This window comes from Canis lupus, chromosome 1 (genome assembly GCF_003254725.2).
Source record: "Canis lupus dingo isolate Sandy chromosome 1, ASM325472v2, whole genome shotgun sequence".
Classification (NCBI taxonomy): domain Eukaryota; kingdom Metazoa; phylum Chordata; class Mammalia; order Carnivora; family Canidae; genus Canis; species Canis lupus.
Window position 1 is genome coordinate 25,299,217 of NC_064243.1, and position 25,881 is coordinate 25,325,097.

The 25,881-nt window shown below is 37.5% G+C and overlaps 1 protein-coding gene and 2 long non-coding RNA genes across 3 annotated transcripts in view; 1 reads left to right on the forward strand and 2 right to left on the reverse strand.

Annotated features, from left to right (window-relative positions):
- Positions 1–25,881, reverse strand: part of MOXD1 (monooxygenase DBH like 1) — a 95,869-nt gene that overhangs the window by 1,739 nt on the left and 68,249 nt on the right. The window contains exons 7-11 of the mRNA XM_035705349.2: positions 24,670–24,836; positions 23,845–24,036; positions 22,633–22,692; positions 17,746–17,888; positions 147–315 (exon numbers count right to left, since the gene is read on the reverse strand). Coding sequence (XP_035561242.1) covers positions 147–315; positions 17,746–17,888; positions 22,633–22,692; positions 23,845–24,036; positions 24,670–24,836 — 731 coding nt within the window. The remainder of the gene's footprint in view (positions 1–146; positions 316–17,745; positions 17,889–22,632; positions 22,693–23,844; positions 24,037–24,669; positions 24,837–25,881) is intronic.
- Positions 14,897–17,729, reverse strand: LOC125755603 (uncharacterized). The gene is made up of 2 exons (XR_007412502.1): positions 15,763–17,729; positions 14,897–14,996 (listed from the first exon to the last, which is right to left on the reverse strand). It is a non-coding gene; the product is annotated as an uncharacterized LOC125755603 (long non-coding RNA).
- On the forward strand, positions 15,994–24,965 carry LOC118352152 (uncharacterized). Its single transcript, XR_004808781.2, has 2 exons — positions 15,994–16,134; positions 23,872–24,965. It is a non-coding gene; the product is annotated as an uncharacterized LOC118352152 (long non-coding RNA).

Below are 25,881 nucleotides of genomic sequence, written 5' to 3' on the forward strand. Positions count from 1 at the left end.
TTGAACAACTAAATTACCAGACATATCAAAGACAACCGAAACACTAGATTTATGGATGTGTGTTTGCTCCTTAGATTTTACCCATTAGGGATTGGGCAAAATGTGACATCTGGTTTCTCCAAAGATTAAAACAAAATAGGGCTTACCGACCACTCTGCATTGTCTGTCTTGGAACATCTCACGTTCACAGGCAAGCTAAGGACGAGCTTGTTGAAGGAAAGACCTTCCTTTTTAGCCCATTTAAACTTGTTCATTGCATCCATGAAAGAAAGGTTTTTATACTGCTTGGGGCTCTTGATAATGAAGGGCCAGGTCCTGAATTTAGAATAACTACAATCAGTCATATTCAGAACAAAAGCATGACATGCTTCCACTACTTTTCAACATTCTAAAATAGACCTCATATTTGTCCATTTTTACACACATAGAAAAGCCAATGCAAAGGACTGATCGACTCATCAGCAAATGCCAGAAGAAATACATATACCAAATAAGGTGCCTTTGGAGAAAAAAAAGGAAATTCCTTATTTTAGTAGCAGATGGGTACTACTCTAGACATTTAATTTTGACTCAGAAAGCTTGCTCCAGCTTCATGATTCCTTGTTTGTTTGTTTGATTGTTTGTTTGTTTTGGCTCTTGTTAACAATGGAGCTGGCACGCATTCAGTTCTGCAGAATGTAATGCTAATGGTGTATTAAAGAAATGTGTAGGTTTTTAAAAGCAGGGTAAGACATGGAAATTTCAGTTCCATAGAGTTGAAAACCCTGACCCCTGCTGGCTGCCCTGTTTTGACTTGCCTAAGGTGATAATAAATTTTAAAAATCTGAAACTGAACCAGTATTTTTCAAATTTTACTGAGAAAAAAAATACTCCGCAAAAGGTATACTCTTGCTTCCACTTGCTGCTCTAAAAAACACATTAATGTCCAAGAAAGAAAGAAAGTAGAAATCATAGAAGAATGACACAATCTGCTTGAAAAGATACTCTGGGTGATGTGTCATTAAACATAAGTTTTATGTTATTGATTGCTGAAAAAAAAAGGAAAAGTGTAAGTAAGTGTTGGCACACCACAAAGATTTACTTGAACTAATCCATGGTGTCTTGGAGATTATCATGGGTAACCAGCAGGCATTTGGCTCCTATAACATCCCAAGATGTTCCAGTGGTTTCAGTAATGAGCAACTAATTAATCTCCAGTTTAAGAATTTATACTTTTAATATTTGATCTTCACAATTTCTTTTTAAAAAATATTATTCAGGGAGGGGCAGGATGGCGAAAGAGTAGGGTCCCCAAGTCACCTGTCCCCACCAAATTACCTAGATAACCTTCAAATTATCCTGAAAATCTACGAATTCGGCCTGAGATTTAAAGAGAGAACAGCTGGAATGCTACAGTGAGGAGGGTTTGCCGCTTCTATCAAGGTAGGAAGACTGGAGGGGGGGGGGAGGAGAATTAAACTAACAAAAGGCCTCCAAGGGGGAGGGGCCCAGCGAGGAGCTGGGCTAAGGCCGGGGCGAGTGTCCCCAGGACAGGAGAGCCCCGTCCCGGAGAAGCAGGAGCTGCACCAACCTTCCCGGGCGGAAAGGGGCTCGCAGGGAGTTGAGGGCGGGGGTGCCCTCAGGCTCCCTGGAACACTAACAGACACCTGCGCCCCGGGAGAGTGCGCCGAGCTCCCTAAGGGCTACAGGCGTGCACGGCTGGACCGGGGAGCAGCTCGGAGGGGCTCAGGCGGCGGCTCCGCCGAGGGGGCTGCACTGCCGGGAGCATGAATCCAACAGCGCAGACCGGGAGTACAGGGCGCGGGGGACACAGCCCGGGATCCGGCCTACCCCCGGGACAGGCAGAGGCCGGGAGGGCCCAGGACAGCAAGGACGCTCCTGCCCCGAGCTGAGCAGATCAGCGGCCCCACCCCGGAGCCTCCAGGGCCTGCAAACCGAGAGCTCCGGAGTTACTGCGGGGGCTGACTCCAGGGCTCCAGAGCTGGCCCCGCCGCTGGGGTTGTTCTTCCTGGAGCCTCACGGGGTAAACAACCCCCACTGAGCCCTGCACCAGGCAGGGGGAGAGCAGCTCCCCCAAGTGCTAACACCTGAAAATCAGCACAACAGGCCCCTCCCCCAGAAGACCAACTAGACGGACAAGTTCCAGGGAAGTCAAGGAAGTCAAGGGACTTAAAGTATAAAGAATCAGAAGATACTCCCCCGTGGGTGGTTTGTTTTTTTTTGGTTTTTTTTTTTTTTTTTTTTTTGCTTTTTGATTTGTTTGCTTCCCCCACCCTTTTTTCTTTCTTTCTTCTCTTTTTTCTTTTTTTTTTCTTTTTCTCTTTTCTTTCCTTCTTTCTCTCCTCTCTTTTTCTCCTTTTCCCAATACAACTTGTTTTTGGCCACTCTGCACTGAGCAAAATGACTAGAAGGAAAACCTCACCTCAAAAGAAAGAATCAGAAACAGTCCTCTCTACCACAAAGTTACAAAATCTGGATTACAATTCAATGTCAGAAAGCCAATTCAGAAGCACTATTATACAGCTACTGGTGGCTCTAGAAAAAAGCATGAAGGACTCAAGAGACTTCATGACTGCAGAATTTAGATCCAATCAGGCAGAAATTAAAAATCAATTGAATGAGATGCAATCCAAACTAGAAGTCCTAAAGACAAGGGTTAACGAGGTGGAAGAACGAGTGAGTGACATAGAAGACAAGTTGATGGCAAAGAGGGAAACTGAGGAAAAAGACAAACAATTAAAAGACCATGAAGATAGATTAAGGGAAATAAACGACAGCCTGAGGAAGAAAAACCTACGTTTAATTGGGGTTCCCAAGTGTGCTGAAAGGGACAGAGGGCCAGAATATGTATTTGAACAAATCATAGCTGAAAACTTTCCTAATCTGGGAAAGGAAACAGGCATTCAAATCCAGGAAATAGAGAGATTCCCCCCCCCCCAAAATCAATAAAAACTGTTCAACACCTCGACATTTAATAGTTAAGCTAGCAAATTCCAAAGATAAAGAGAAAATCCTTAAAGCAGCAAGAGACAAGAAATCCCTGATCTTTATGGGGAGGAGTATTAGGGTAACAGCAGACCTCTCCACAGAGACCTGGCAGAGCTGGCAGGATATATTCAGGGTCCTAAATGAGAAAAACATGCAACCAAGAATACTTTATCCAGCAAGGCTCTCATTCAAAATGGAAGGAGAGATAAAGAGCTTCCAAGACAGGCAGGAACTGAAAGAATATGTGACCTCCAAACCAGCTCTGCAAGAAATTTTAAGGGCGACTCTTAAAATTCCCCTTTAAGAAGAAGTCCAATGGAACAATCCACAAAAACAGAGACTGAATAGATATCATGATGACACTAAACTCATATCTTTCAATAGTAACTCTGAATGTGAACGGGCTTAATGACCCCATCAAAAGGCGCAGGGTTTCAGACTGGATAAAAAAGCAGGACCCATCTATTTGCTGTCTACAAGAGACTCATTTTAGACAGGAGGACACCTACAGCCTGAAAATTAAAGGTTGGAGAACCATTTACCATTCAAATGGTCCTCAAAAGAAAGCAGGGGTAGCCATCCTTATATCAGATAAACTAAAATTTACCCCGAAGACTGTAGTGAGAGATGAAGAGGGACACTATATCATACTTAAAGGATCTATCCAACAAGAGGACTTAACAATCCTCAATATATATGCCCCGAATATGGGAGCTGCCAGATATATCAATCATTTAATAATCAAAGTTAAGACATACTTAGATAATAATACACTTATACTTGGTGACTTCAATCTAGTGCTTTCTACACTCGATAGGTCTTCTAAGCACAACATCTCCAAAGAAACGAGAGCTTTAAATGATACACTGGACCAGATGGATTTCACAGATATCTACAGAACTTTACATCCAAACTCAACTGAATACACATTCTTCTCAAGTGCACATGGAACTTTCTCCAGAATAGACCACATACTGGGTCACAAATCGGGTCTGAATCGATACCAAAAGATTGGGATCGTCCCCTGCATATTCTCAGACCATAATGCCTTGAAATGAGAACTACATCACAACAAGAAGTTTGGAAGGACCTCAAACACATGGAGGTTAAGGACCATCCTGCTAAAAGATGAAAGGGTCAACTAGGAAATTAAGGAAGAATTAAAAAAGATTCATGGAAACTAATGAGAATGAAGATACAACCGTTCAGAATCTTTGGGATGCAGCAAAAGCAGTCCTGAGGGGGAAATACATCGCAATACAAGCATCCATTCAAAAACTGGAAAGAACTCAAATACAAAAGCTAACCTTACACATAAAGGAGCTAGAGAAAAAACAGCAAATAGATCCTACACCCAGCGGAAGAAGAGAGTTAATAAAGATTCGATCAGAACTCAACGAAATCGAGACCAGAACTGTGGAAGAGATCAACAAAACCAGGAGTTGGTTCTTCGAAAGAATTAATAAGATAGATAAACCATTAGCCACCCTTATTAAAAGAAGAGAGAGATGACTCAAATTAATAAAATCATGAATGAGAAAGGAGAGATCACTACGAACACCAAGGAAATACAAATGATTTTAAAAACATTATGAGCAGCTATACACCAATAAATTAGGCAATCTAGAAGATATGGACACATTTCTGGAAAGCCACAAACTACCAAAACTGGAACAGGAAGAAATAGAAAACCTGAACAGGCCAATAACCAGGGAAGAAATTGAAGCAGTCATCAAAAACCTCCCAAGACACAAAAGTCCAGGGCCAGATGGCTTCCCAGGGGAATTCTATCAAAAATTTAAACAAGAAACCATACCTATTCTCCTAAAGCTGTTTGGAAAGATAGAAAGAGATGGAGTACTTCCAAACTTGTTCTATGAGGCCAGCATCACCTTAATTCCAAAACCAGACAAAGACCCCACCAAAAAGGAGAATTATAGACCCATATCCCTGATGAACATGGATGCAAAAATTCTCAAGATACTAGCCAATAGGATCCAATAGTACATTAAGAAAATTATTTACCATGATCAAGTAGGATTTATTCATGGGACACAAGGCTGGTTCAATACTCATAAAACAATAAATGTGATTCACCATATCAGCAAGAGAAAAACCAAGAACCATATGATCCTCTCATTAGATGCAGAGAAAGCATTTGACAAAATACAGCATCCATTCCTGATCAAAACTCTTCAGAGTGTAGGGATAGAGGGAACATTCCTCAACATCTTAAAAGCCATCTATGAAAAGCCCACAGCAAATATCATTCTCAATGGGGAAGCACTGGGAGCCTTTCCCCTAAGATCAGGAACAAGACAGGGATGTCACTCTCACCACTGCTACTCAGCATAGTACTGGAAGTCCTAGCCTCAGCAATCAGACAACAAAAAGAAATAAAAAGCATTCAAATTAGAAAACAAGATGTCAAACTCTCCCTCTTTGCCGATGACATGATACTCTACATAGAAAACCCAAAAGCCTCCACCCCAAGAGTGCTAGAACTCATACAGCAATTCAGCAGTGTGGCAGGATACAAAATCAATCCCAGAAATCAGTGGCATTTCTATACACTAACAATGAGACTGGAAAAAAAGAGAAATTAAGGAGTCAATCCCATTTATAATTGCACCCAAAAGCATAAGATAACTAGGAATAAATCTAACCAAAGAGGTAAACGATCTATACCCTAAAAACTATAGAACACTTCTGAGAGAAATTGAGGAAGACACAAAGAGATGGAAAAATATTCCATGCTCATGGATTGGCAGAATTAATATTGTGAAAATGTCAATGTTACCCAGGACAATTTACACGTTTAATGCAATCCCTATCAAAATACCATGGACTTTCTTCAGAGAGTTAGAACAAATTATTTTAAAATTTGTGTGGAATCAGAAAAGACCTCGAATAGCCAAGGGAATTTTAAAAAAAGAAAACCATATCTGGGGGCATCACAATGCCAGATTTCAGGTTGTACTACAAAGCTGTGGTCATCAAGACAGCTGGTACTGGCACAAAAACAGACACATAGATCAATGGAACAGAATAGAGAACCCAGAAGTGGACCCTGAACTTTATGGTCAACTAATATTCGATAAAGGAGGAAAGACTATCCATTGGAAGAAAGACAGTCTCTTCAATAAATGGTGCTGGGAAAATTGGACATCCACATGCAGAAGAATGAAACTAGACCACTCTCTTTCACCATACACAAAGATAAACTCAAAATGGATGAAAGATCTAAATGTGAGACAAGATTCCATCAAAATCCTAGAGGAGAACACAGGCAACACCCTTTTTGAACTTGGCCACAGTAACTTCTTGCAAGATACATCCTCGAAGGCAAAAGAAACAAAAGCAAAAATGAACTATTGGGATTTCATCAAGATAAGAAGTTTTTGCACAGCAAAGGACACAGTCAACAAAACTAAAAGACAACCTACAGAATGGGAGAAGATATTTGCAAATGACGAGTCAGATAAAGGGCTAGTTTCCAAGATCTATAAAGAACTTATTAAACTCAACAGCAAAGAAACAAACAATCCAATCATGAAATGGGCAAAAGACATGAAGAGAAATCTCACAGAGGAAGACATAGACATGGCCAACATGCACATGAGAAAATGCTCTGCATCACTTGCCATCAGGGAAATACAAATCAAAACCACAATGAGATACCACCTCACACCAGTGAGAATGGGGAAATTTAACAAGGCAGGAAACCACAAATATTGGAGAGGATGTGGAGAAAAGGGAACCCTCCTACACTGTTGGTGGGAATGTGAACTGGTGCAGCCACTCTGGAAAACTGTGTGGAGGTTCCTCAAAGAGTTAAAAATAGATCTGCCCTACAACCCAGCAATTGCACTGTTGGGGATTTACCCCAAAGATACAGATGCAATGAAACGCCAGGACACCTGCACCCCAATGTTTATAGCAGCAATGGCCACGATAGCCAAACTGTGGAAGGAGCCTCGGTGTCCATCGAAAGATGAATGGATAAAGAAGATGTGGTTTATGTACACAAGGGAATATTACTCAGCCCTAAGAAACGAAAAATACCCACCATTTGCTCCGATGTGGATGGAACTGGAGGGTATTATGCTGAGTGAAGTAAGTCAATCGGAGAAGGACAAACATTATATGTTCTCATTTATTTGGGGAATATAAATAATAGTGAAAGGAATAGAAGGGAAGGGAGAAGAAATGGGTAGGAAATATCAGAAAGGGAGACAGAACATAAAGACTCCTAACTCTGGGAAAAGAACTAGGGGTGGGTGGAAGGGGAGGAGGGCGGGGGTTGGGGGTGAATGGGTGACGGGCACTGAGGGGGGCACTTGACGGGATGAGCACTGGATGTTATTCTGTATGTTGGCAAATTGAACACCAATAAAAATAAATTTTTTATTAAAAAAAAGAAAAAATATTTATTCATTTATTTGAGGAAGAGAGAAAGTGTGTGCACAAGTGGGGGTAGTGGCAGAAAAGTGGAGGCAGAGGAAGATGCAGACTCCTCACTGAGCAGAGACCCAAACACAGGGCATGATCCCACGACCCTGAGATCATGACCTGAGTCAAAACCAAGAGTCGGATGCTCAACCAATTTAGCCACAGAGGCACCCCCACAAGTTCTTCATTTATTTATGCCTTTAATTGCTCTCTTACACACACAAGCTAGTTAGGCACATTGAATATTAGCTTTTAAAGTAAATTAGCCCTTCTTCATTGATCTTTTAGGATTATGAAAATAAATTTTTAATGCATAAACTAAAATTATTGCCCCCTTACTCCAATAAGTGAAACGATGAGTACAACAATGGATAATATACGAGGATCTCTAGATTCCTCATTTCTAACTTCCCTTTTCCTTGAATTAAAGACAACATACCTTTGTTGCATTTTAAATGCATTATTTTGCACAAAGATCGTAAAGTTAAAAGTTCTAAAGAAAGAGCAGTCAGCATCATACAACCCTAAACATATCTAGCAATGACCTAAAAATCTATAAAATTCTAAAATTAAACATTCTGAGCTGTGTGAGTGGCTCAGTCAGTTGGGCAACTGCCTTTGGCTCAGGTCATGATCCCGGGGTCCTGGGATCCAACCTCACAACCGGCTCCCTGCTCAGTGGGGGACCTGCTTCTCCCCTTGCCCCTCACACCCCACTCGTGTTTCTCTCTCTCTTTAATAAATAAATAACATCTTTTTAAAAAAATTTAAATAAAATTAAACATTCAATGAAACCTTGTAGAGATGCAATCCAGAATTAGTATAAAATAAAAACTTGATAGGAGCCTAATACATTTACACATAGTGTCTATTTATCCATTTATTTGTGAGAGGTGGGGTGGGGAGGAAGAGAGAGAGAGAGAATCTGAACCAGACTCCACAATGAGTGCAGAGCCCAAAGGTGTCGGGTGGGGGTGGGGGTGGGGTCAATCCCACAACAGTGAGTCTGTGACCTGGGCCAAAACCAAGAGTCCACAGGCTCAACTGACTGAGCCACCCAAGCACCCCTACTATGTCCTTTTAAATACACGGAAGGCAAAAGCTAGATTTTATTAAAAATAAAATCTTTTAAAATCACATATTAAAAATAAAATTTGCTTTTTAATGAGATAAGGTGTCCTTCTTGATAAGAAGAAAATCCATTTCCTAACCAGTGAGAAATGCTGGAACAAAATCATAACCTGTAATCCCCGTAACACCACCAGGTGGCACTGGAATCCCTATTAAAGAGCCAAGGGGGGAGTGGGGGAAGAGCCAAGGGACCTCATGGCTGCGTTTTCCAAGCCTTGCTGGTGAGAGTGAACAGTGGTACATACATGAAATCTTTAAAAGTTTTGCTGCTAGAATAAATCAGTAAACTAGTAAATTTTTTTGAGATTTCACAGCATAAAGTAACATAAATGGTAGAAAAACACTTATTAATTTACTATAAATATAGGTAAAAGGATGTAAAGAAACTTCACATGTCCAGTGACCGCATGACCCAGGCTGATGACCTGGGGATGTGGTCCCGAGCCCCTCTGAGATGGCAGCTTGATTTGTATTTATTATCTCCTCTGCATTCCTGGTGACTTTGTTCAGGCCTCTATCTATAATGACGTCACACCAACAAACCTACTCCTTCCAGCCTATCCTATACCACACTTCTCGATTACCCCAGGAGAGAAAGAAATGAAGAGATGGAAAGAGGAGAAATCTTGAAAAAAATAAATCTTTATCCTAAGTATTTTTCCTTAAAAGACTAAGCTTTAGACCAGAAACATGTGACCTTGAGGTAGCAAGCTCTGCTCTCACTGGAACTGAGAGTTGGTTAGGAATATTGGGAATGGTTTAGAAATTAAAAGAGTTTCATTTTTGTACATCTGAGCAGGGTGTAAATGTCTATCCAGATGCATATATAAATAAGAGGGTATTATTTATGTATCACTGTAGTTGATAAAAACAAATTACATTATGATTTAATATTGGTGAGCAATTTTCCTTTGCAAATTTAATCAAATTACAAGTTGATTTAAAAAATATATATACACATGAAATGAACTTAAGACTACCCAAAGTAACTCTGGAAAGAGAAACAAATGACAAAGTTTGGTGACATATATGTTCTTATTTAAGACTTACTATAAAACTATGATAACAGAGTCTAATATTAGAGTTAGGCTAAACATGAACACCAGTGAAACAAAATTCACAGCCAAGATATAGTCAATGTATGATCCAATGATTTTCAACAAACATTTGAGGATAATTCACTAGGAAAAAGGTGGGTTTTTTTTTTTCATCAAATGGCCCTTGAATAACTTGATAGCCATATGAAAAATGGTGAACTACAGTATTTGCCTCATAACACACACATAAATTTACTTAACGTGGGTCATCAGTATAAACACAAAAGCTGAAAAATGTAAACTTTATAGAGGGGTGGGATCAGGAAAAAATCTTCATAACCTTGGGTAGGCAAATATTTCCTACACAGGATATCCAAAGCACAAAATAAACAAAAAATGATAAAATGGCTTCAAAAAAATACCGTTAAAGGGGATCCCTGGGTGGCTCAGCGGTTAGCGCCTGCCTTTGGCCCAGGTCCTGGGATCGAGTCCCGCGTCAGGCTCCCAGCATGGAGCCTGCTTCTCCCCACCCCCATGAATGAATAAATAAAATCTTTTTAAAAAATACCATTAAAAATGAAAATCTTCACAGACTAGCTTCTCCTAGTGGTAAAAATATATCTGACCAAGAGCTTATATCTTACGTGTAAAGAACACTTTAAAAATATAAAGAACTCTTACAACTCTATAATAAGAAAACAAGTACCCAATGAAACAAAACAATGGACAAAAATTTGAATTAAAAAGGAACATATAGATAACCAATAAGCACGTGAAAAGAGGCTCAATATTGTTAGTCATAAGAGCAATGGAAAATAAAACCACTATAAGATACCACTACATACGCTTTAAAATGAATGCAATTTAGGAGCTCTTATACATTATTGACAAGTAATTTTGGAGAGTATTTTGAGAGTCTTATGAGATAAACAAACTTGGTATACAATCCAATGATTCCACAAACACATGCTAGCCCAGAAAATGGAAAATATATGTCCATACAGGGACTAATACAATACTGTTCATGGCATCTTTCTTCATAGCAGCCAGAGACTGGGCACAATCCAAATGTCTTTGCACTGGTTAATCAATAGACGAATGTTGGTGTATCCACACAAGGGAATTCCACCCAACAATAAAAAGGAGTGGAGTGCTGATATATACAAGAGCATAGATGAATCTCAGAAACATTCTGAATCAAAGAAGCCAGGCACAAAAGAGTACATACTATAGGATTCCATTTTTATAAAACCTAGAAAAGATCAAACTAATGTGATGATGTAGAGCAGATTTGCAGTTTCCTGGGGCTCAGTGTGGGAGGTGGGTTTGTCTCTAAATTGCAGAAGGGAACTTTTGGGGGTGAGGAGAATGTTCCATACCTTGTCTGTGATGGGGTTAAATAGGTATACACATCTGAGAACAGGTGCAATTTGTCACGTGTAATTCTACCTCAAGCAATTTGACTTGAAAAGCCAATTGTAAAACAGAAATAAAAACATACCAACAAGCCAATGAAAAAGAAGATAAACATCACGTCATACACTTTATAATCTAATTGTTAAAGAAGAAAGTCAGGCAATCTGACCTAACCAAGTATAACTCCTGATCCTTTTGACACTCTCAGAGTAAAGGAATGTTGGGAAGCCCACAGTAAAGTTGTCTCCCAGGTGGAAGAGAAGCTTCAGGGCCACAGAAGATTTGACTGCATGATGTAAAGGCCTCGGACATTCTTCTATGGAAAGGGATTACATCCCAATCAGTTAGGAAACTTCCTCAGGAGGGTGCCTGGCTGGCTCAGTCGGTGGAGCATGTGATTCCTGACCTCTGGGTTGTGAATTTGAGGCCCATGTTGCGTGCAGAGATTATTTAAAAATAAAACCTTTAAAGGGGCACCTGTGTGGCACAGTCAGCTGAGTGCCTGACTCGTTTTTGGCTCAGGTCATGATCTCAGGATCATGAAACTGAGCCCCACATAGGGCTCTGGGCCCAGTGAGGAGTTGTTTGCTTAAGACCTTCTCTCCCTCTCTCACGCCCCTCCTTGCCTCTTTAAAACAAATCCTTAAAAAAAAAAAAAAAAGAAATAAAGAAAGAATACTTTTCGGGAGATTTTCTTAAGAACATCTGAGGAAGGAATAACCTATGCACAGAACCCAGAGCATACCAGTCCCATTTCTGTACCTCTATCCTCACAGCCCTTTACCCTCAAACTATGGAAAAGTGTGTACATAAAATATGTCAACCAAACCTCAAACTGTGGTGTGCAGAGAAAGAGAGCTACTGTCAGATTTGCTTATTAGAAGGCAGACAAGAATTCATCCACATTTTATCAAAGCAAAGAGACATTTTCAGACAGAATTAGCTTGGTGTAAGCAAGAAATGACACAACAATCCTGCAAACATAGGGTAAAGAAGAAATTATATCACATTTCATGAAAAGAGACAGAAAAAGTTGACTCTAGAAGAAAATATAAACCAATTATACCAGAGAGAATTCCCACAAGTGTTTCATGTAGTAAGTTTATTTAATAAGAGCATGAATTTAATTAAGCAAGAGCTCACCTACAAGAATTTAAAACAACAGAATGAGATGAAAAGGAAGATAGCAGACCAATGGAAATAAATTTAGGATGAAACAAATTTAGCACCAAATAAATTAGAAAAAGCAAGAAGCAGAAAACCCTATCAAAAAATTACAAGAGAAAGCATTTGTGAAAAACCCCAAATAGATTAGAAAAAACTTTGTAGATATAAGAAAATTTCCCTGAAATGAAGAAAAAATAAGTGAATAAATGTAATGAAAGAACACACTATGTTTCAGGAAAATTTAATGCAGATATTCAACACCGAACTATGTTCAGTTTAACTTATGATTTCTACAGGTAGACGAAGAATATTACCATTCATCCAAAGAGACCTCCCAAGAGGAAAAAAAAAGATATGGCCCTAAAATGTTATATCCAGCCAAATAGTGTCCAGATATAAATGCATAAATTCTCAAATATTAAAAAAAACCCACAGGGCATAAAGCATCTAGAAACACTTCTTGATTAACCAGCTTGCAAATAACATTCTGATGAATCAAATGAAAGACCTCAGAAATGTAGAAATCCTATAAGATTAAAAGCTGCATTAAATATTGTGGGGATTTGGTTTGAGGAATACATGGGAAAATGTACAATCTGGAAAATACCAAAATTATAACCTCAGTAATAAATATTTGGAAATACAGAAAAGGGACATGAGAGAAACTGAAAGTATAAATGTTCTCATCTTTTATGATCTAGAGTTGAAACATGTAGTGAAAAAGGAGTGTGCAACATTTTAATGTCTTTTACAATTTATGTTCTTAAACATTGGAGACCCTTTTATGAAACATTACTTCTCCTGGCTAAAAAGAACAGCAGCACCACATTTATCTATAGTTCAACAACTGTTCAGTTTCAGCTTAGTGTTTTTATATAAATTAAGCAAAATTAAGATGTCATGTGTTATTTGAAATACTGCACAAATCGTCTTTCTTAACAGCAATCTACCCATATTTATAGCAACACCTCCACAAAAAGACATCTATAATAGCATTCAATTAATGTTAGCATCATTTATTTCTAACAGAATTTGAGCTGATTGCGCCTTCTTTTTGAAATCTTTTTTTTCCTGCATTCCTTAAAGCCCTCATAAACAAGCATGGGGGACTCTTACACACTGTAAACGTTAAGTGATTTTTCTAACAAAGAAAAATACAAACACATCCCTTGATTCTTTTTCAGAAATTGAACAAATTACATCAAACTTTCCATCACACAAGACTCACTGGACCTACACAGACGGTGTCGATGTATGGAACAGCAGAAAATAAAGCATTTATCTAAACGTGAGATCTATTCTGTTATCTGAGCTTTATGAGCCTTTTGTTTTTCCTTAAACTCCAAGCTCTGTAGGAGGCAGAGGAAAATTGCAACCCCTCCAACAGACAGGACGTAGTTGTCTCTACTTTTCTACAAGCTCCTCTTATCCTAGGATTGTTACAGAATGTTTAAAATAAGACGGTGCACCTAACTAACCATTCTATGTAAAGCATAGAATAGAAGATTAGGGCTTATATGTTACATGATATTCCTCTTTAGTATTGTATCCTGAAACCAAATTCGCTATATTCTTTTAAGTAAAACAGAAAAAAATCACCCAAACCATTTCTCTTTCTGATCTTTTAGCCCATACCTTGTTGGTTTGGCTTTCAATAACATTTACGTCGGGGTGATGACCTAACTCAAAGGTCTGATTTAAAGCCTAAACATGAATTTTACAACAGATGCTCCTTTTCACTCGTATTTTTGAAGAATAAATAAATTTAATCATGTAGTTAAGTGGTTTTACATGGGCAATGACATTACAAAACTGGCCTTGTTCTGCGAAACAATTCTCCCTGTCTTTTTAAGTCATAAAAAACCCCAACTTTAAATTTTCCTGAGAGAGACCAAAGGTGTGGACTCTAACAGAGCTCATTGGAACTTGGGAGTGGAGTGTTCAAAGGAAGATTTACACAGGTTGAGCACAAAAGAAAATAATTAGGCCATAGAATACATTTTGAATCATCACCTTATAAAACAAACAGCTTTCAATGTCCATTTGTTTTCAACATTCTTTCATATTAACTCTTGAATGGGAAAAAAATTTCTAGTCAGTATGTAAAAAAAATATTCTAAAGGGAAAAAAAAGCTATGAAGTCTGAGGAACAATATTGATATTTAAAAAACAAGACCATAGGGGCACTTGGGTGGCTCAGTGGGTTAAAGCAACTGCCTTCAGCTCACTCAGGTCATGATCCCAGGACCCCCGCATAGGCTCCCCACATCAGGCTTCCTGCTCAGCAAGGAGTCTGCTTCTCCTTCTCCCTCTGCCCCTCCTCCCTGCTGCTGCTCTCTGTCTCCTTCTTTCTCAAATAAATAAATGAAATATTTTAATAAAAAATAAAAACAAGACTATACCCTAGTGTTTTTGGAATGACATTTAATATACTGTTTTGATATTCATTACCATTTTATTTTTTGCATATGTAATTATTTATTTCAAATAAAAAGGCAAATATCTACCTATTTCTATCAGAGACACAACAAACATTAGGCCCTCCTTTGATTATGCATGATCTGATGTGGAATAGTCTCTGAATCCCTCAGTTTCCATTTCCTCTTCTACAAAATTGGGATTGCAAGTCCTTCAATACCTATCAGAATTGTGTGAAAACAAATTAATCGAAATTATACATATGGAAACACTTTATGAACCACAAATGAATTTACACAAGTGTTTGTTATTTGTATTTTAGTAGATACAGGCTTCTGTTCTGGTGGTCATTGGGTTGTCTGGGTAGGAACCCACTAGTAAGTATAACTGAAAAAGAAGAGAGCTCTTAGTTCATAATTTACAATTTACAATAAAAAGTAAATCATAATTATATACAACTTCAGTGAATGCATTTGACCACATTCTCATCACCTGTTTTTTAATCCTCTCCTTAAACATATCATCTCAAAAATCTATGTGTATCTTTTACCTAATTATATCAGTCTTTCATATTGAAAAGCCTTAATCATTGGAAAATTCTTCCTTATAGTAAAACCAAATCTATGCTCCAAAATTTCCACCAGCCACCCTAATTCTTTGTCGTGTGGCTAAGAATGAATAAAATTCTTTTTTTCTATGTCAACTAATATATCCAAAGCAGAACTTTCCATTTCTGCCTCAAATAGCGTCTCCCTACAGTACTCTCTTTTTCTCTCATCACCTCTCTGAGATACCATCAACCAACAGGTCCGGTGTGTGCTACCGTGAGAAGGTAACCTGCTTGCTACCATTTCTCATCAGCTCTATGGCCACCATGTTGGTCCCAGACACATTCATCTCAACTGGGTGATCACAACAGTCTCCTGAGTGGTATTATTTTTCCCAGTCTGTTCCTCCTAGACTCCTTTCTCAATTCAGTAGCCAAATCAACATGGTTTCTATCCTACAATGGCTTCTCTTTGCACTCCAAACCTGGTGTCTTTATGTCACTCTAAGGTCCCACTTTTGCTCACTTCCTCTCTAACATATTTCACTCCGTTCCAGCCAAATTCGCCTTCTTGCTGTTCTTCAAACATGCTACTTTCATACCCACCATAAGGTCATGACATTGGCTCTTCTCTCTGCAAAGAGTATTCTTTATATCTTTCCGTGGCTGGCTCCTCATCACTAAGGTCTCTACTCAAACATCACCTCTGGCCATGGATTGAATGTTTGTGTTCCCCTCCAAATTCATATGTTGAAATCTTAAGGTATCAGAAGCTGGGGTCTTAGGAAAGTGATTAGCTCATGAAGGGCAAAACCCTCATGGGATTAGTGACCTCATAAAAGCAGCTTGAGAAAGGTCCCTGCCACCCTCTGCCACGTGAGGTTACAGTGAGAAGATGACCATCTAGGAAGAAGTGAATCCTCACCAGACACTGGATCTGCTGGCACTTTGATCTTGGACTTCCCAGCCTCCAGAACTGTGAGCAACAAATTTCTGTTGTTCATAAGCTACTCGGTCTATGGTACTACATTATGGCAGCCTGGACAGACTAAGACACCATCCCAGAGAGGCTTTTACCATCCTACTGACTACAGCTACACACTCTTCCTTCACTGTCTCAATTACTTTCCTAACATTTACTGACATCCGAAATTTTATATTTATAATGTTTATTACCTCTCCCCCATCCTAGAATATAGCCGCAAGAGGACAGAAATAATATATATCTTGTCTATTATTTTATCTTAAATAATTTCTATGTTGTACAATTGTGCAGAGAGAGTGAACATAGCATCCTGAGACTTTCATCCTTGGAAATGCCTGTGTGGAAGACTGGCCTTTGGCTGGCATCAGCTAACCTAAGTAGTAAACAATTTCCTATCCTGATATAAAACTTTCCCCAAATGAAGAGTGACTCATTGTGCCTCAACTATTTGTACAAACAATGCAAATTAGGTGTTTTTTTTTCAAATATTTACTGTTTTATATTGGGACAGTACATTTCACATTTCAACCAAAAGACAAAAATGCAGTTTAACTTAAACACAGAAAATGATGGCATCTCTCAGATGCCTTATTTCTAAATTGAATGAATACACACATTCTGTTTCCTTCTGTCCCCCAATGCAAGGCCACAAGCTTTGCCCAAAGTCTTGAGTTTTTGATGCCATAAGGCATCCGGCATCTTGGACTTGTGAGCCACTTGAATGTAGCAATTAAAACACCTGAGAGGTCTAGCAAATGGCATTCTAAAGGGACCTCAAAGTGCAGATACATCTTTTCAAACATGTTATAGGCTGAGCTGGCTCTTTGAACACTATCACTCTGCCTTCCTTCTGGAAGTCTCAATTTGAGTACTTACTAGACAGAGGACACCTATGTAACCAGTTCTCAATAAAAAACTCTGGTATGGAGTGCCTGGGTGCCTCAGTCAGTTAAGCATCTGCCTTCCTCTCAGGTCATGATCCCAGGGTCCTGGGGTTAAGCCCCTCTGAGCAGGGAGCCTGCTTCTCCCTCTCTCTCTACCCCTCCCCACAACTTGTGTGCATGCACGTATGCTTTCTCTTTCTCTCTCTCTCTCTCTCAAAAAAAAATAAAATAAAATCTTAAAAATCTTTTAAAAAGCTTAAAAGAAAACCTCTGGGCACTGAATCTTTAATGGGTATCTCTAGTTGACAACATCTCATGCATGTTGTCGTACTTTGATGCTAGTGGAATTAAGTACATTCTGTGTGATTCCACTTTAGAGGCTTCTTGGACCCTTGTCCTGGGTTTTCTCTGGATTTGGCCCATGTGCCATTTCCTTTTGTTAAGTTTGTTTTGTACTCTTCCTCTGTAAAAAATATTAGCCATGGATACAATAATAGGCTGAATTCTTCAGGTCCTCCTAGAAAATCTCTGAACCTGGTAGGAGTCTTGGGGACCTTGGACATATCAAACAAGAAGCTCATTTTGTCATCACAGCTAAAAATAAGTAAACAGACCAAGACTTAAAAGAATTCCATAATATGGTGATAAATCCAATATGCAAATAAATCCCATTCTTCTGTGAAGTACACTACCCCACTATGAAATCCATTTACTACTTACGTGACTGGCCTATATATCTCCTTCACACCAATGAACTGAAGTTGCTCCATAATGTCTGGAATACTTGCACATCGAGTAAGGTTAATTCTTGGATAATAAAGAAGGTATGAGAGACACATTTCATTCCTGGTGCTCAATCCTCCCTGAAAATGGAGATCTTTTGTTTAGAAAAGTATGTGTTCCACCAATGCTGACACTTAGAGCACACAAGCCGCCTGTGTTCTACAATCTCTTGCAGCACTGACATGTAAGACATACTAAAGCTGAAAAATAATAATCTGAGTGACAATTTAGTCACATTGAAAAATTAATATAATTATTTCCATCTATTTAAAAGTTGCCTTTCTTAAACAATCTGACAATCTCTTTCAAATTCCGTTCATATGATGTAAACTTCTCAGCACTGAGAACATTTCAGAGGATTATAGGGATGCTTGGTCAACATGATACCAGTCAGTTTGATGGAATCTTTGCCTGACTGCACTGAATTTTCTATATTCTTATTGTTATGTGTATAAACATAAGCAGATGCATCCCACAGAGAAAACAGATCTCACCTTTTGAATATAGGTAATAACGTATTTACTGAAATTAAAAAGATGAAAGTTCTCAGGAGAACAGAATCTAGAACTGCTGCAAGCATATTATTGACAGTGTTAAAATTTCAAGGAAAAGTTATCAAACCTAAAAAGAAATTAGAAACTACAGTCTGCGTCCAGAAAATGAAAAAGTTACCAGCAGAAACTGATTGTGAGAAGCTACAGATGCTGAATTTAGCAAAAACTTATAGGATATAAATATGTTTTAAAAGTTAAGGAAAGATGTTCAAGAAATTAAAGACAAATATGTCAAAAATGAGTAAACAAATAGAGAATGACACCAGAGAAAGGAAAACATAAAAAAGAACAAAATAGAAATTCTAGAGGTAAAAGTTACCATCATTGAATAAAAAATGCTCAGGATGAGCTTAATAGCAGATCTGAGGTAGCAGAAGAATCAGTGACCTCAAATATAGGTCAATAGAAGTATTCCAATCCGAAGAACAGAGAAAGAAAAAAAAAAAAAAACCTAAAGAAAGTGAAAATATCCCAGAAAATACCTCAAACTACATTAAGTATTACAACATACATGCAATTAGAGTTCCAGAGTGAGAAGGAAGAGAATAAAGGGTAGGAAAATATTTTTAAAAATAATGGCTGTAATCTTCCTGAATTTAGTGAAAAACATTAACTTACAGACTCAAGAAGCTCAACAAATGCCAAAGATAAGTATGAAGAGAGCCATACCTAAACACATCATAGTCAAATAGCTGAAATCCAAAGACAAAGAGGAAACCTCAAAAGCAGCAAGAGAGAAATGGCACATCACACACAGGGGAGCGATGATACAAATGACAGCTGGCATTTCATCATAAGTGATGGAAGTAACAAAAAGATATTGGGATTACGTATTCAAGGGCTGTAGGGAAAAATAAATTAGCCAAGAATTTTGTAACCAGAAAATCATCTATTACTAAAAAATGAAGGTGAAAAAGTTGGCAGTATTATTCATAGTTATAAACTAATGCAGTGCCTAAAGTGCAAAGATTTTACAAATTGCAAAATGCAATGTTTTGTACTTGATGAACAAAGCAGGACTGGGCAAAGGGAGAAGCTGATCTACAAATGAGTTTGCAAGTGATGCCTCAGTAAATATCATATTTAATTTATCATTCAGCTGAGGTGGCTCTTTGGAGAGGTACTAAACTGTAGGAAGGGAGCTGGGCATTTGTATCCTCCCATGAACCAGTCATGGGCCACTGGCTGCCCCACTGCAGAGAGCATAACTTCAAGTGGGGCATTTCCTGACACCAAGGGCGACGCCCAGTGAATGACACAGCTGTTGGTTATCATCTGATATTTTCAGGGTCTGAGGCTTTGCTGTGTTGGCCCAGAAGATGGGTAGTATCCAGGTAGATCACCAAAATAGACACTAAAATAATAACTCATTATGTCTCAGTACAATATTTCATGCAAACAAAATCATATCTAAGGTATGAGATAAATAAAGCCAACACTGGTGGAGTAACCTCACCCTCTGTGCTCATTTTTAATTTTCCTCTTCCCCATCCTAACTGAAGATGACAATTATCTATTTGATTTAACATTCTAAAGCTTTTCAAACCCTTACATTCAGTTTATTGATGTATGGATGCATCCCTAAACAACATTTTAATTTTGTATGTTCTACAACTTTAGATACATGACATTATAACACCTATGGTCTGCTGCAAACTTGCCCTTTTCAATCAAGATTTTGTTTCTCAGACACATTTTAGTTAATATATGTGGCTTTCATTCACAGATACATACTATTAATATATTATATGGACATATTACATTAAATTTATTCTTTTTTGTAAATAATTGAGCTGTTCCCAGCTTTTTGTTCCTGTGTTGCTACATGTTACTATGAATATTCTACATATTTCTCTCCTAGAACACTTTCGGCAAAAGGAACTTTAAAGATTTAAGATTAAATCCACATAGGAATGGAACTGGATAGAGCATATATGAATCTCCAACTTTATTAGATGGTATCATGCTTTTCCCCAAAGTGGTTTTATGAATTTACATTTAGCTGTGTGTGAAGACTCCAGTTTCCAATTGCATTGGAATTGCAATTTTAAATATTGCCAAACTGATGGGTATAACATATCTCACTCTGGTTTATATCTGCATCATCTTAATTTCAAATGAAATCAGGCATCTTTCATATGTTTATTATCTATTTGGGCTTTTATTTCTGTGAAATGTTTGTGTCTATTGCTCTTTTTCTATGGTCTGTTTGTCTTACATTACTGACTTATGAAATTTCTTTTATATGCTGGATACTAATGCTTTATTAATCTACGTATATTGCTTTTTTTTTTCAGTTAAAACTTGTCTTTTCACTTACTTAATAGTGTTTTTTGTTAACCAAAAGATTTCAGGTATTCATCAATCTTTTATAGTCCGTGCTTTTTTATGTTTTAAGTTCTTACTACCCAACATCATAAAAATATATTCATAGTATTTTCCCCCAAATAGTTTTAAGACTTTGCTTTTCACGTTTAAATACTTAATCTATCTAGAATTGACTTTCTTGTGTATTGTATGAGATAAAGACATAATTTTATTTTTGTCATGTCCATACCCAGTTGTGCTAGTATTCTTTAAAGAAAAATCCATTCTTTCCCACTTAAATGGATACCATGTCTATTTTAAACCAAGTTTCTTAATAGGGGGCTGTATATCAGTTTCCAGGATTCCTAATATGTACCACTATTCTTACTCTGGACCCAAACACACTATCGATCACTGTATCTTTAAAATAAGCCTTCACACCCAGTAGCTTATCTCTATCTTTTATTTTTTAATAGTGTCTTGTCAATTGTTAATGCTTTGCTCTTCTATGTAAACTTCAGAATCCATTTGCTCCATGTAAAAGCTAAAACTGTATAACTTTTAGAAATATGAAAAAAATAAGAGAAAATCTTTGCACCTATGGTTAGGTGAAAATTTCTTAGTTGGGATACCAGAATCTCAAATCATAAAATCTCTCTGAATTTTTTCTACTAAATCAATATCAAATTTATAGGGCAATTTGAATAGAAGGATTATCTTTATTTTATGGAAACTTTCTATGAACACAGGATCTCTTCATTTCTTTGGGCATACTGTAATGTTTTGCAAATAAAGATTTATAATTATTTTCCATGGAGATCAAATACATCTAATGTTAGATTTTATTGCTATAAAACTTAGAGTTTTAAAATGCACTTTCTTGAGATAGTTTCTTATATACTAAAACACAAATAGTTTTAGATATCAATTTTGAAGAGGTTTTTGATGTAGAAAATTATAATATCTGTGAATAATGTTTTGCTTCTTTGCTTCTTCCTTTATGATCCACTTATCTCATTTTTTTCCTTTTCCAGTACAATGTTGAATGGAAATGGTGATAATAAATATCTTTTTCCTTCTCCTGATATTAAAGCAATACTTCTAATATTTCAAGTAGTTTGATATTTGCTACAGATTTTTCATAGCTAGGATTTATCTCTCCTATTCCTGGTTTGTGAAACGTTCTTTTTATGATTGATTTAAATCTTATGAAGGCTTTTTTCTGCCCCTGTTGAGGTGAGCATGTCTTTTTCCTTTAATCTCTTCCTGGAGGATGCTATTAATATATTTTCTATTTTAAACCAATTTTACATCCTTTAGCTAAGCCCAAATTGATCCTAACATTACATTTTTATATAATGCAGAATTTGATTTGCCAATACTTCATCAAAGAGATTTCCATCAGGTTCATGTTGTTGACCTCTCTCATACTGTCATTATCAGGTTTCAGTATTAAGATTATGCTAACTTTATAAAATGAGTTGGTGAGAAGTGTTCCTTGGAATAGACTGTATAAGGCATGAATGGTCTATTTCTTGAATGTTGGTCAGGACTCCCCACTAATCTGTTGGAACAAAATTTCTCTTTGGCTCAAAAACCCTAAGGTCATACAAATCATTCTTCCTTTTGAAGTCTTGATTCATGTAACTCCAGAGTCAAGCAGATGGTCATTTGTAACCACAGGTCTTTAATTAATATGATTTGGTGAGGAAAAACTAAAGGACTAAGGATAGCTTTTCATGAAAGGGTCAATAAATTATACTGCAAATATTGCTATAGTATCATTAGTTAATCTGGTAAGATGCTAAAATAGCTCTGATTTCACTTTTATGATGTTTCATGCTCAGGACATGCAGGAATTTTGCCTTCAAATGGAAATGCTTTTTACTTTTTATCCTCTAAAATAAAAGTTTATTCCTCCTTCTCCAACCATCAATTTTAATAGTAATAAAAATTTTCTTACCCAAGTCATCCGGGCTCTATCTTTTGTGTTGTAACGACACTCAGTAATTAGATTATCTCCCTAAAACAAAAATAAAAGCTTTCAGATTGGGGTTTTAGGCTGTTTTATTTATCTAATACATTTGTAGGCCAATAGTTTTACTTGCTATGTGAGTAGATTCATTAAGGAATTTGATCCAAGGGAACTCTGATCTACTAAGTTCTAAGAATGCTAATATAATAAATAAGCAAACAAACAAATAGGGCCCCCTCAGGCCAAACTCCACTATGTTCAAAATGTATGACCCTAAGTAAGGAAAAGAACTATCTGGGCACAGTTTATTTATTTAAAACATAATTATATAAAATAGCTGTTATTTTGCACAGCTTTGTGAGGAGATTAAATGACATAACATGCAATTAGTTCTTAGTGCAGAGTAAACACTTCATAAATGTTAGCCATAGCTACTAGTTATTGTGATTACCTCTTCATTTATATTATTGTCTTTAAAAGTCTTTAGTCACATCTTTATTTCCTTACAACAGAATCATGAAGCGAAGTGATGGTTATTTATTGTTCCAGTGTTTTCTAACCTTTTGAACAATTCATTACACATAGAGAATCATTTTTTTATTGCTCACCACTCAGGTAAATGGACAGACTATTCATGGACCAGAGGCAGCTTGTGCTGGGTGCTGGTCCCCAGATTTGGTCTTCCTGGCCCACTACTCGGAAGGCTCAGGGATTAGTATCTTAACACACTGTCCTTCCACCATAACCTCAAGTATTGTTGCAAGTTGGATAATTAACTCTGTTTGAAACCTTTGTCAAATGAAGTAATTATCCTTATCTTCATTTTTACTGAAATGAAACTTCCCAAACGTCTCCTATGGTATAAAGAAGTATCTCTGATTTTTCCATTACAAGAATTGTAACCCAAAGGTTTACTGAAAAGTCAAGTAAGTAAAGAGTAATGTTTGGTACTCAGAACCCGAGGTTTTTTCTTTTTAAATCAACAGCTTGATTGCCCCCTGGGAATGGTAAGAAAAATGAGTTTTGAATTTGGAAATCAGATCAAACACATTCCATCTGAGTTGTGCAACACCCACAGTGGGTGGCTTCAAGAATGTGAATACGATGAGCAATTCTCTTTACTGGTAGAAACCTTGCTAAATCGCAATAGATAGATGCCTTGACTCTAAGATTCAGTAAAAGAAAACAAAACATTCATACTGGTAAGATTGTTTGTTCTTCCTTTAGATACTGAAACTCCTGGAAATTGAAGTCAAAATCATCATCATAAGCCAGTAATCTCATTTCCTCCCCCTTTCGAAAATGACGGAGCCTGATGCCCCTGCCAGCCAGGTGAGCATGGAGAAGAACAGCAAACACATGGATTCCACTTGGCTTTTCAGCTTCCAGAGCCTACAGGCAGGGCACACAGAGGAAGACACAATTAGCCCAAACAAGCACATGTTCAGACAGTTCACCATAAAAGAGCCTTGGATCGACAACTGAGAAGACAATCTAAAGCAATTTAAGTGAATGCTTGAGCCGCCACACATTTTGAATTTGGATCTTTCATGACTTATTCCTAGTAGTGTTATCTTTGTGAAATAACATTTTGTGGGCAGAAAAGAAGGGGAACTAATGCTTACTGAGAACCTACTGGACCACTCCTAAATGTTATCTTTCTTTTAGGAGGTAAAGAGGCAATCAAAGCTCCTGGCAAAAATGATTCCAGTTATGTTAGTAACCTGTAAATAGAAACTCTTCAAAGGGGAAATTATTCCCACTTTCTGAGATAAGAAAACCAAGTAGAAGAGGTGGTCAGGAAGTAAAACATCCTGGGAGTTATTATTGTCCAGAATTCTACTCCTACAGCCTTCAGGATTTAAAAAAAGCAATCAAAGGTCTTGCCACAATGATAAGTAATGACTTTACATCATGATAATGAGAAAAAGATTAATAACAAGTATGAGATTTTCCAAACATAGTTTTCTAAGAGCACTGATTAATCTATAAATAGCAGCTCACAGACTCAGAAGCTCCACATACCTCTTCTAGGCATTCCAGAGTGCAGTGACCCTCAGACCGGAATTCAGGCATCCCTGGAGGGATGGTATGGAAGAGGCTTACCCAGAGGCCAGCCTCAATCACTCCAGCATCATACTTCCTTATATCTGTCGTATGAAATAACCTCAGCCCAGAATTATCTATTAAACCTGGAATAAGAACATATAATTAAAAGTGAGTTTGAGTTCTTAAAAAAAAAAAAGTTCTCTACATTCAGGTGAAATAGATTTACAAATTTTCTTTACAATCTCACAAAGGAAAGAATTACAAATAAAAACTAGTGGAAGACAACAATCAGGGCACCCCGGGTGGCTCAGCGGTTTAGCGCCGCCTTCAGCCTGGGGCCGGATCCTGGAGACCTGGGATCAAGTCCCACATCAGACTGTCTGCATGGAGCCTGCTTCTCCCTCTGCCTGTATCTCAGCCTCTCTCTCTCCCTGTGTGTCTCTCATGAATAAATAAATAAAACCTTAAAAAAAAAAAGACAACAATCAGTTTCACAAACAGTAATTAAAAGATAAGATATAATATTGTCTGCAACCATTTTTTACTTATACAGTATACCATGGGAGAAATGTTTGTGTTGTCTGGCTGATATATTTCACAATTACCTAACATAAAGACAGAAGAAAGAAAATTCTAAAGTCATTCATTAAACTATAGAATAACTCAACAAAAGTTTAATACCGTTTTCAGGTAAAGTTCAGTAATATTCCCATAGAGGTAGAAACCCCTTAGTCTAGAAACCATCTGCTGACAGAATAAACTACTGATGATTAATTTTCTTTATAGTTTGCCACCATTCTTTTAATCACTCAAAGAACAGTCAGTTATTCAATCAACAAAAATATTAAGAATCTATTATGTGAATAGAAAGCCCGACAATAGGCATGTGGAGATGAGAGATGAGTAAGACACATTCCTTGCTGTAATAGTTATCATAAGAAGGGAGAGAATGAGTCCCAAGCCCTTCATAAATTTGTTTCACTGACTTTGAAACTAATTGGCTCCTTTCTGCAGGGCTGACTTACCTGTGATTATCAAATTGATGCTTTGGAACCATTGGTATATGAATAATTTTATATTAATTGGTATGATTATTTTATTGTTTCTCTTTTTCACTACACTATAATTTCCATGAGGGTAGGCTTGGTGTCTGGTTTTCACTCATGTTATATCATTAAGCACAGACTA